We start from the raw sequence: 12500 nt of genomic DNA, 5'->3' as shown, positions 1-12500 counted from the left end.
TATTATTATTATTATTATTATTATTATGAAGCGAATTCAGTGGATTTTTCCATAAAACGTGTTTATGGAGGAAAGTGAGTAAATCTTGTGTTTGTTCCTCATGTCAGTCACTGAAACGGGAATGTTGGGAATGTTTTTCTCCTGTGTATTTTATTAATGTTGTAACATTAAAAGAGGACTTGCAGATCTGAGGATTTCCAGACTACTGAAATTAAATTGTTACTCATTGTATTTGTAAGTGTAAATTTGGCTCTAGTCAATATTTTATTGTCTGAAAACGTCAGAAATTATGAATTCTGGGGTTTAGAGGATTTCCTCCAGTTTTTATATGGTCATAATATATGTTGATCACTGAATGTGTGTGTGTGTGATTTGATGAAGTAATAAAGCGCTTCTGTTGTAATTATAAAATCATTTATTTTTGTCGTGAATCAGCGTCATTATTTAACGTGTTTTTATGACGCGGGTTTACATTGACATTATCACCGCGGAAATTATATATTCTAACCTTAAAAAATGCTAAAATATCATAAATAATTTCAGTCGTTCTCTCTTCAAAATAAAGATTCAACAGCGATGAACAGAAGATCATAAAATGACATTTTCTTCTTAGTGTGAATGAATATTTTAATAACCTAAAGAACATAAGAATGGAAAGATGAAAGGCTCTTCATGGATCGATGCCGATAAAGAAGATTCTCGCAGATTATGATCTGATGAAAGGTTTGACAACAATAGTTTATTATATTACAACAGCGCGTGAAATAAATCCACTGAATCAGTCCTTCTATTTCAGTGTTATATTTAGCCTATTTATGTTCATATTTATTTGGCAATTCGTGAATAGGCTTTATGCATTATTTAAAATATTCTCCAGCTAAAAGAAAAAATAGTAAATAAATTGAAATCTTATAACGACCCAACAAAAGTCTATTCCCTTCATAATATACAATAATATCACGAATCTGCAGCTAAAGCAATATTGTGTCTGGACTGTAGAGTATGGAAGTTTCTTCATCATCATCATAATCTTCATCTTCCAAATGTATGAATATTTTCATTCAGTATAAGCGCGGGTTTGATAATCATCAGCGAAACACAGACAGTGAAGTTTAAGTGTTGTAAATATTTGAAGTATTTCCCACACAAATACATTTTGTTTCCCGGAGTTTATTGTTGAATCTTTTTCATTTTCTATTTTGATGTTTCTATAAATTTCAGTTTTATGATACAGAGATTAGTCTGATATAGGCCTATCTGCATGTTTCTTTATTTGTTTCTCTAAACCCTTTGAATGTTTAAATTGTGTCTTCAGTCATAAATAGTCATAAGTCATAAATATGTGCTTTAATTCTTCAGAAAATCAACGTTTGTGTGTTATGATGATGACAGAATCTGGATGTTAAATATAAAGTGACTGATAATACTAATAACCAATTACATTAAGAACATGAAAAAGGAGCTATTTCTTAATGAAAGGAATAGAGCAACGCATTTATCTGATTTATTTGATCACAATTCTCTATAATGTTGAAAAATCCTCTTATATAATTCAAACGTTCGAATATAACGTTCAAATAATACCATTCCTCATTTTGTAGCTACTTTAAATTTATTACATATCGATTTGGCCTTGATCAAATCTTGAAAGAAAAGAAATAAAGAGAAATTAAATTAAAATGATTGATATACAGCTCCGATTCAACAAGCGGAAATACGCAACATCTCGCGGGATTTCGTTGTCTCGTGTTTCTGCCGTGTTCCCGTTCATGGCCGGAGTTCTTCCTTGTAACCAATCATCACTAGAGAACATTAGAGGGAGTTTTGAAACGGACCAATGAGCGCCGAGCGCTGTTGTGAACGCATCCAATCACAGTAGAGCTTCGATGAGCGGCAGAATAGCAGCAGATCAGAGCCTCGCGGTGAGTTTTAACGAACCTTCTGCTTATTTTAATACACATATCCGATAATAAACACATCGACTCTGTTTCAGAGAGATTTACTCGAGTTTGAGCTCTGAATAAACTCTACAGTTACAGTATTTATCAGCTGCGCAGTGCCTCAATACATTCAGTCGAAGTCTGACGGGTTTTAGAGTTTAAATACATTCCAGTGTAATTTAAACTTAACAGGTACTTGAATTAGTTATTGTTACTTTCGTTTTCAGATTGAGTTTTATTCCTGTGTAAAGAGAATCGGAGCAGAAACAAGGATGCTCACAATGCTGGGACGTTTACTGGGTGGTTGCTAAGCTGTTGCTAGGTGGCTTCCTGCTGTCTGGGTTTTTTGGGCAGTTTTATAAGTGGTGAATCTGATTAAAGATGATCTGACTAGTAAAGTTACAGCTCTCACAGAGGATCCGAGGAATCATTTATGACTTTAACTCTTAGTATGATGAGTGTGAGTGCTTGTACTAGCGATGAGGTCTTAAAGTCCCCCTGTGTCAATCATTTTATCCCTTAAAACTCATCTTTGATCACCAAAATTCATATATTTAAAGTTCAGTTTGTGACGTCAGAAACACCAGCGATTTGAAAGCGTGTGTTTGAGACTGTCTTTGGTTCACTGCAGTTTTAAGGAGGAAATACTCAGCAATGGTGTCGACTTATGAATTTACACATGCCCTGCGTCCCAATGTGCATACTATCCTATCCACACTATCTGCCCTAAATAGTATTGACAATTACTAATGTCACATACACATACTATTTAGGATGGATAGTATGCACATTGGGACGCAGGCATGGTTTGTCTTAAAGCATATTAAAAACTCCACATAGACACATTAACAACATTAAAAGCTGGATGTTCACCACAGGGGGACTTTAATACAGTGCAGTAACTAATGCTCCAGTAATGCATGTGTTCAGATGACCGGAGCCAACGAGTTCAAGCTGACCCAGGGCCCGGACGACAGCATCTCCGCTGTGAAGTTCAGCCCGGCCTCGCCTCAGTTCCTGCTGGTGTCGTCCTGGGACTGTTCGGTCCGGCTCTACGACGTCAGCGCCAACAGCATGAGGATGAAGTACCAGCATCTGGCGCCCGTGCTAGACTGCGCTTTCTACGTGAGTGAAATGCTAGAGGATCACCTCTGCTTTCGTCTGCGCTGTAACTCTCTGTCTGCGCTGTAACTCTCTGTCTGCGCTGTAACTCTGTCTGCGCCTGTAACTCTCTGTCTGCGCTGTAACTCTCTGTCTGCGCTGTAACTCTCTGTCTGCGCTGTAACTCTGTCTGCTGCTGTAACTCTGTCTGCGCTGTAACTCTCTGTCTGCGCTGTAACTCTCTGTCTGCGCTGTAACTCTCTGTCTGCGCTGTAACTCTCTGTCTGCTGCTGTAACTCTCTGTCTGCGCTGTAACTCTCTGTCTGCGCTGTAACTCTCTGTCTGCGCTGTAACTCTGTCTGCGCTGTAACTCTCTGTCTGCGCTGTAACTCTGTCTGCGCCTGTAACTCTCTGTCTGCGCTGTAACTCTCTGTCTGCGCTGTAACTCTGTCTGCGCTGTAACTCTCTGTCTGCTGCTGTAACTCTCTGTCTGCGCTGTAACTCTCTGTCTGCGCTGTAACTCTCTGTCTGCGCTGTAACTCTCTGTCTGCTGCTGTAACTCTCTGTCTGCGCTGTAACTCTGTCTGCTGCTGTAACTCTCTGTCTGCGCTGTAACTCTCTGTCTGCGCTGTAACTCTGTCTGCTGCTGTAACTCTGTCTGCGCTGTAACTCTCTGTCTGCGCTGTAACTCTCTGTCTGCGCTGTAACTCTGTCTGCTGCTGTAACTCTGTCTGCGCTGTAACTCTCTGTCTGCTGCTGTAACTCTCTGTCTGCTGCTGTAACTCTCTGTCTGCGCTGTAACTCTCTGTCTGCTGCTGTAACTCTCTGTCTGCGCTGTAACTCTGTCTGCTGCTGTAACTCTCTGTCTGCTGCTGTAACTCTCTGTCTGCGCTGTAACTCTGTCTGCTGCTGTAACTCTGTCTGCGCTGTAACTCTCTGTCTGCTGCTGTAACTCTCTGTCTGCTGCTGTAACTCTCTGTCTGCGCTGTAACTCTCTGTCTGCTGCTGTAACTCTCTGTCTGCGCTGTAACTCTGTCTGCTGCTGTAACTCTGTCTGCGCTGTAACTCTCTGTCTGCTGCTGTAACTCTCTGTCTGCGCTGTAACTCTGTCTGCTGCTGTAACTCTGTCTGCGCTGTAACTCTCTGTCTGCGCTGTAACTCTCTGTCTGCGCTGTAACTCTGTCTGCTGCTGTAACTCTCTGTCTGCGCTGTAACTCTCTGTCTGCGCTGTAACTCTGTCTGCTGCTGTAACTCTCTGTCTGCGCTGTAACTCTGTCTGCTGCTGTAACTCTCTGTCTGCGCTGTAACTCTCTGTCTGCGCTGTAACTCTCTGTCTGCGCTGTAACTCTGTCTGCTGCTGTAACTCTGTCTGCGCTGTAACTCTCTGTCTGCGCTGTAACTCTCTGTCTGCGCTGTAACTCTCTGTCTGCGCTGTAACTCTCTGTCTGCGCTGTAACTCTCTGTCTGCGCTGTAACTCTCTGTCTGCGCTGTAACTCTGTCTGCTGCTGTAACTCTGTCTGCGCTGTAACTCTCTGTCTGCGCTGTAACTCTCTGTCTGCTGCTGTAACTCTCTGTCTGCGCTGTAACTCTGTCTGCTGCTGTAACTCTGTCTGCGCTGTAACTCTCTGTCTGCGCTGTAACTCTCTGTCTGCGCTGTAACTCTCTGTCTGCGCTGTAACTCTCTGTCTGCGCTGTAACTCTGTCTGCTGCTGTAACTCTGTCTGCGCTGTAACTCTCTGTCTGCGCTGTAACTCTCTGTCTGCGCTGTAACTCTCTGTCTGCGCTGTAACTCTCTGTCTGCGCTGTAACTCTGTCTGCGCTGTAACTCTGTCTGCGCTGTAACTCTCTGTCTGCGCTGTAACTCTGTCTGCTGCTGTAACTCTGTCTGCTGCTGTAACTCTCTGTCTGCGCTGTAACTCTCTGTCTGCTGCTGTAACTCTCTGTCTGCGCTGTAACTCTCTGTCTGCGCTGTAACTCTGTCTGCGCTGTAACTCTGTCTGCTGCTGTAACTCTGTCTGCGCTGTAACTCTCTGTCTGCGCTGTAACTCTCTGTCTGCGCTGTAACTCTCTGTCTGCGCTGTAACTCTCTGTCTGCGCTGTAACTCTCTGTCTGCGCTGTAACTCTCTGTCTGCGCTGTAACTCTCTGTCTGCGCTGTAACTCTCTGTCTGCGCTGTAACTCTCTGTCTGCGCTGTAACTCTCTGTCTGCGCTGTAACTCTCTGTCTGCGCTGTAACTCTGTCTGCGCTGTAACTCTGTCTGCGCTGTAACTCTCTGTCTGCGCTGTAACTCTCTGTCTGCTGCTGTTTCAGGATCCGACACACGCGTGGAGCGGTGGGCTGGACAGCCAGCTGAAGACTCACGATCTCAACACAGATCAGGGTGAGTTCAACACTTGTGCTGAAGATCCTCATCTGGAGTCTTAATGACTGAGAACAGGGTAGATGGGGGATTTGTACACATGACACTCGCTCCCGAACACATGACACTCGCTCCCGAACACATGACACGCTCATGACACATGACTAGGGCTGGTCCGAATACCATTTTTTGAGCTTTGAAGCGTCGGTAGTAATGAACATGGAATATTGGAAGCTTCGGAGGCTGAACATGTTCTTCTCTTTAATAAAGGCAGTGTTCTCTGTGTCTGTCTGTCCGTTTGCATTTTGATTATTTCGAGAACCGTTCATCCAATCGACTTCACAAGGGAGTGCAGTGTGGCATTCAGTGCAATATAGATGGACACGCGACACATTCAGAATTAATAAACTTTTAGTAAACTACAGAACAGCGCGAGCGGGAAGCGGCGCACCTCACGGGGGCAGGGCTTATGCTCCGAGAACGGACACTGCACTGGTGATATAAAACACACACACACACACACACACACACAGGTCTGTTAACTTAAGCAATACTTTTAATAAGGTAGTCTAATATTTTTCTGACTAACAAATTACTGACACAGTAAAGGGTAGATTTAAATAAAGAAAAACTAAATTTAAATAAAGAAAAACTAAATTTAAATAAAGAAAACGAAATTAAGTTAGAATGTTTAATAACGGGTAAAAAGGCTAATATATTTTGTTTCTATTATTCTATTTTCCACAATGTCAAAGCAGTGCAGCTTAACCCAAAACACAAGCTCATGCTCTTCTGTCCACACACACACTCCGCTGTTCTGCTCTTCTGTCCACACACACACTCCGCTGTTCTGCTCTTCTGTCCACACACACTCCGGTGTTCTGCTCTTCTGTCCACACACACTCCGCTGTTCTGCTCTTCTGTCCACACACACTCCGCTGTTCTGCTCTTCTGTCCACACACACTCCGCTGTTCTGCTCTTCTGTCCACACACACACTCCGCTGTTCTGCTCTTCTGTCCACACACACACTCCGCTGTTCTGCTCTTCTGTCCACACACACTCCGCTGTTCTGCTCTTCTGTCCACACACACTCCGCTGTTCTGCTCTTCTGTCCACACACACTCCGCTGTTCTGCTCTTCTGTCCACACACACACTCCGCTGTTCTGCTCTTCTGTCCACACACACACTCCGCTGTTCTGCTCTTCTGTCCACACACACTCCGCTGTTCTGCTCTTCTGTCCACACACACACTCTGCTGTTCTGCTCTTCTGTCCACACACACACTCCGCTGTTCTGCTCTTCTGTCCACACACACTCCGCTGTTCTGCTCTTCTGTCCACACACACACTCCGCTGTTCTGCTCTTCTGTCCACACACACACTCCGCTGTTCTGCTCTTCTGTCCACACACACTCCGCTGTTCTGCTCTTCTGTCCACACACACACTCCGCTGTTCTGCTCTTCTGTCCACACACACTCCGCTGTTCTGCTCTTCTGTCCACACACACACTCCGCTGTTCTGCTCTTCTGTCCACACACACACTGTCCACACACACTCCGCTGTTCTGCTCTTCTGTCCACACACACACTCCGCTGTTCTGCTCTTCTGTCCACACACACTCCGCTGTTCTGCTCTTCTGTCCACACACACACTCTGCTGTTCTGCTCTTCTGTCCACACACACACTGTCCACACACACACTCCGCTGTTCTGCTCTTCTGTCCACACACACACTGTCCACACACACACTCCGCTGTTCTGCTCTTCTGTCCACACACACACTGTCCACACACACACTCCGCTGTTCTGCTCTTCTGTCCACACACACACTCCGCTGTTCTGCTCTTCTGCACACACTCAGGAGTGCATACAGAAGTAAAGATCAGATCCTGATGCCTTGTGTGTGACGCTCCGCAGACACGATCGTGGGGACTCACGACGCTCCGATCCGCTGTGTGGAATACTGTCCCGAGGTGAACGTCATGGTCACGGGGAGCTGGGATATGTCCGTGCGACTGTGGGACCCCCGAACACCCTGCAACGCCGGCACCTTCACGCAGCCGGAGAAGGTAGAGTGTGTGTGTGTGTGTGTGTGTGTGTGTGTGTGTGTCAGTGATGCGCGGGTTGATCCAAAATGAGCGGTTACCCGCGGTTACGATTCATCCAAAAATATTTTTAATGATATTCGGGTCGCGGTCGGTCGGGTCGTTTGAAATAAAGATGCCAATTAAACCTTTGTAATTTATATAGTTGGCTACTAGACACAATTTTCTAGAGGCGGCAAGAGAACAGGTGAAGACTGGGGAGTGGAAGCTCCGCAAATACACAAATAGAAAGAGCAAAGTGTGGGAGACATTTGCTGAAATAATGAAAGATGATGACCAAGTGCTGGCTTTGTCATGTGTACTTCTTGCGATGCTATTTACACATTTGATAGCCACACGGCACGACCTCCACAGGCTGGATTAATGGATATTATAGGCCAGGGAGGCTGATGGGGGCCACACACCCCGCACCCCTAGTTCCTACGTCTATGGCCCAATGACGCTACAATGAGCATTTACTACTTTTAAAAAATGCGGGTCGGGTACAATATTTTCTTTTTCTTTTTTTGCGGTCCGAGTTGCGGGCGGGTTAGTTGAAAACGTTGGTCGGGTGCGGGTTGTTTATACATTGACCCGTGCATCACTGGTGTGTGTGTGTGTGTGTGTGTGTGTGTGTGTGTGTGTGTGTGTGTGTGTGAGTGCGTGCTAGCGTCTGACACACGTGAGTGTGTGTGTGTGTGTGTGTGTGTGTGTGTGAGAGTGCTAGCGTCTGACACACGTGAGTGAGTGAGTGAGTGAGTGAGTGAGTGAGTGAGTGAGTGAGTGAGTGAGTGAGTGAGTGAGTGAGTGAGTGAGTGAGTGAGTGAGTGAGTGAGTGAGTGTGTGTGTGTGTTTGTGTGTGTGTGTGTGTTTGTGTGTGTGAGTGCTAGCGTCTGACACGTGAGTGTGTGTGTGTGTGTCCTCAGGTCTACACGCTCTCGGTGGCAGGGGACCGGCTGATCGTGGGCACTGCGGGGAGGCGTGTGCTCGTGTGGGATCTGAGGAACATGGGATACGTGCAGCAGAGACGCGAGTCCAGCCTGAAGTACCAGACGCGCTGCATACGAGCCTTCCCCAACAAACAGGTGAAGAACCAGAACCAGAACTGTACGCTTATATCCAGCTATCATCAGCCGAGTCTAAATGTGACGCCTCAAACAGTTTGATTCAATTCTCATCAAATTTTATACTTCAGTTCAGTTTAAAACACTTCATTTCTCCCCAAGAGGCCACGCTGAGTCACACACACAGTGTATATAAAAGCATCATACATTAAATAAATAACACAATGTGAACGGAATACATATTAATTAGAATCCTAAAAAAGTCCACACCATGTATAAGAATGAATAAATATGCAAATAAATGTATATAACTGTGTGCAATTAAAAATGACTCTTCATGCACTGTCAAAAAAAAGATTTTTCAAAGTGTGAATTTTACAAGAAAATATTTTTATTATTAGACTATTTGGTAACACTTTATAATAACTGCACACTATTAATCATTAATTAAGCATTAGTAAACAGTTAATTCATCATTTATAAAGCATTAATAAACATTAATAAGCAGTATATAAATACAGCTAGAAATGCTTTATTCTTGATTTAAAAGCATATCTATAATGTGTTTAATAATTGTATTGTCATACTTTATTAATGATCAATTTATCATTTCTAAATGAAGTATAGCATTATTTACAAAGCAGTTATTTAGGAGTTGCCAGCTGATTCATAAGATCCCTTAGAAATTGTAAGTAAATGTAGTAAATTCAGGTAGTTATAAAGCATTTAGTAGTGGTCAGTTCACTATTTTTGTGAGCTCATCTAAAGTAAGGACTATTTATGCCTTGTAAAGCATGTATAAAGGATATTTAAAGACTCAGTTATCTTCTAAACAGAAAAAGGAAACAAACACAACACAGTGATACAGAACATATAAATATTAACAGCCTTTAAATCTCCCTTGTAAATGCTTTACAAGGCATAACTAGTCCTCACTTTAGATTAGCTCACAAAAATAGTTAACTAACAACTACTAAATGTTTTATAACTACCTGAATTAACCCTGAATTACAGTAGAAATACATGTTACTAAAGCATTTATTAACACACTAAGTAACTATTACTATATGTCTGAATAATAAGATATATGAATGTACATTTAAATAGTTTATTAATCATTTACTTACAATTTCTAAGTGATCTTATGAACCACTGACAACTCTTAAATAACTGGTGTGTAAATAATGCAATACTTCATTTAGAAATGATAAATTGATCATTAAAAAAGTATGAAAATACAATTATTAAACACATTATAGATATGCTTTTAAATCAAGTATAAAGCATTTATAGCTGTATTTATAAATTGCTTATTAATGTCTATTAATGCTTTATAAATGATGAATTAACTGTTTTCAAATGCTTAACTAATGATTAATAGTGTGTAGTTATTATAAAGTGTTACCGACTGTTTAATTTTTTATACTTTTAATTCAATGTTTTTTTTTCACATTTAATTCAATGTTACTGATGTAATTATGTTTCTTTGTAATTTTTTGTGAAATAATTTAAGCAATTACTGAGTTATTTTTCAGTGTAGTGAGAAATCTCATCAAGGCAGCGGTTAACGCTCTCGCCGTGTTTAGGGGTTCGTTTAACGCTCTCGCCGTGTTTAGGGGTTCGTTTAACGCTCTCGCCGTGTTTAGGGGTTCGGCTAACGCTCTCGCCGTGTTTAGGGGTTCGTTTAACGCTCTCGCCGTGTTTAGGCGTACGGCTAACGCTCTCGCCGTGTTTAGGGGTTCGGCTAACGCTCTCGCCGTGTTTAGGGGTTCGTTTAACGCTCTCGCCGTGTTTAGGCGTACGGGTTTAGGGGTTCGTTTAACGCTCTCGCCGTGTTTAGGGGTTCGTTTAACGCTCTCGCCGTGTTTAGGGGTTCGTTTAACGCTCTCGCCGTGTTTAGGCGTACGGCTAACGCTCTCGCCGTGTTTAGGGGTTCGGCTAACGCTCTCGCCGTGTTTAGGGGTTCGTTTAACGCTCTCGCCGTGTTTAGGCGTACGGGTTTAGGGGTTCGTTTAACGCTCTCGCCGTGTTTAGGCGTACGGCTAACGCTCTCGCCGTGTTAAGGGGTACGGTTAGCGCTCTCGCCGTGTTTAGGCGTACGGGTAACGCTCTCGCCATGTTTAGGCGTACGGCTAACGCTCTCGCCATGTTTAGGCGTACGGCTAACGCTCTCGCCGTGTTTAGGCGTACGGCTAACGCTCTCGCCGTGTTTAGGCGTACGGCTAACGCTCTCGCCGTGTTTAGGCGTACGGCTAACGCTCTCGCCGTGTTTAGGCGTACGGCTAACGCTCTCGCCGTGTTTAGGCGTACGGCTAACGCTCTCGCCGTGTTTAGGCGTACGGCTAACGCTCTCGCCGTGTTTAGGCGTACGGCTAACGCTCTCGCCGTGTTTAGGGGTTCGTTTAACGCTCTCGCCGTGTTTAGGGGTTCGTTTAACACTCTCACTGTGTTTAGGGGTTCGTTTAACACTCTCACCGTGTTTAGGGGTTCGTTTAACACTCTCACTGTGTTTAGGGGTTCGTTTAACACTCTCGCCGTGTTTAGGGGTTCGTTTAACGCTCTCGCCGTGTTTAGGGGTTCGTTTAACACTCTCACCGTGTTTAGGCGTACGGCTAACGCTCTCGCCGTGTTTAGGCGTACGGCTAACGCTCTCGCCGTGTTTAGGGGTTCGTTTAACGCTCTCGCCGTGTTTAGGGGTTCGTTTAACACTCTCACTGTGTTTAGGGGTTCGTTTAACACTCTCACCGTGTTTAGGGGTTCGTTTAACACTCTCACTGTGTTTAGGGGTTCGTTTAACACTCTCACTGTGTTTAGGGGTTCGTTTAACGCTCTCGCCGTGTTTAGGGGTTCGTTTAACACTCTCACCGTGTTTAGGGGTTCGTTTAACACTCTCACTGTGTTTAGGGGTACGTGCTGAGCTCCATCGAGGGCCGAGTGGCCGTGGAGTATCTGGATCCCAGTCTGGAAGTGCAGAAGAAGAAATACGCCTTCAAGTGCCACAGACTGAAGGAGAACGGCATCGAGCAGGTGTTCCCGGTCAACGCCATCTCCTTCCACAGCGTGCACAACACGTTTGCTACCGGTACTGACCACACACACACACACACACACACACACACACACACACACACACACACACACACACACACACATACACACTCCATCTCCTTCCACAGCGTGCACAACACGTTTGCTACCGGTACTGACCACACACACACACACACACACACACACACACACACACACACACACACACACACACACACACACACATACACACTCCATCTCCTTCCACAGCGTGCACAACACGTTTGCTACCGGTACTGACCACACACACACACACACACACACACACACACACACACACACATACACGTACACACTCCATCTCCTTCCACAGCGTGCACAACACGTTTGCTACCGGTACTGTCCACACACACACACACACACACACACACACACACACACACACACACACACACACACTCACTCCATCTCCTTCCACAGCGTGCACAACACGTTTGCTACCGGTACTGACCACACACACACACACACACACACACACACACACACACACACACACTCACACTCACTCCATCCACAGCATGCACAACATGTTTGCCACCGGTACTGACCACACACACACACACACACACACACACTCACTCACTCACTCACTCACTCACTCACTCCATCCATCTCCTTCTACAGCGTGCACAACACGTTTGCTACCGGTACTGACCACACACACACACACACACACACACACACACACACTCACTCACTCACTCACTCACTCACTCCATCCATCTCCTTCTACAGCGTGCACAACACGTTTGCTACCGGTACTGACCACACACACACACATATATACACACACACACTCTCACACACACACACACGCACACACACACACACACACACTCCATCTCCTTCCACAGCGTGCAC

General features: G+C 44.6%; 1 protein-coding gene across 2 annotated transcripts in view; it reads left to right on the top strand.

The window, feature by feature from the left end:
• Nucleotides 1–1730: 1730 nt before the first annotated feature.
• Nucleotides 1731–12500, top strand: part of bub3 (BUB3 mitotic checkpoint protein) — a gene marked incomplete at its 3' end in the record, with an annotated part of 16123 nt that continues 5353 nt past the window's right edge. Inside the window, exons 1-6 of one of the 2 annotated variants that reach the window (XM_084434155.1) lie at nucleotides 1731–1922; nucleotides 2871–3065; nucleotides 5354–5423; nucleotides 7322–7473; nucleotides 8415–8573; nucleotides 11457–11634. In XM_084434155.1, coding sequence (XP_084290281.1) covers nucleotides 1887–1922; nucleotides 2871–3065; nucleotides 5354–5423; nucleotides 7322–7473; nucleotides 8415–8573; nucleotides 11457–11634 — 790 coding nt within the window. In that variant the 5' untranslated portion in view covers nucleotides 1731–1886. The remainder of the gene's footprint in view (nucleotides 1923–2870; nucleotides 3066–5353; nucleotides 5424–7321; nucleotides 7474–8414; nucleotides 8574–11456; nucleotides 11635–12500) is intronic. The other variant, XM_084434156.1, reaches the window with a different exon arrangement.

The sequence above is a fragment of the Rutilus rutilus genome (genome assembly GCF_951802725.1).
Source record: "Rutilus rutilus genome assembly, chromosome: 16".
NCBI classification, from domain to species: domain Eukaryota; kingdom Metazoa; phylum Chordata; class Actinopteri; order Cypriniformes; family Leuciscidae; genus Rutilus; species Rutilus rutilus.
This window is presented reverse-complemented; position numbering and strand designations above follow the sequence as displayed.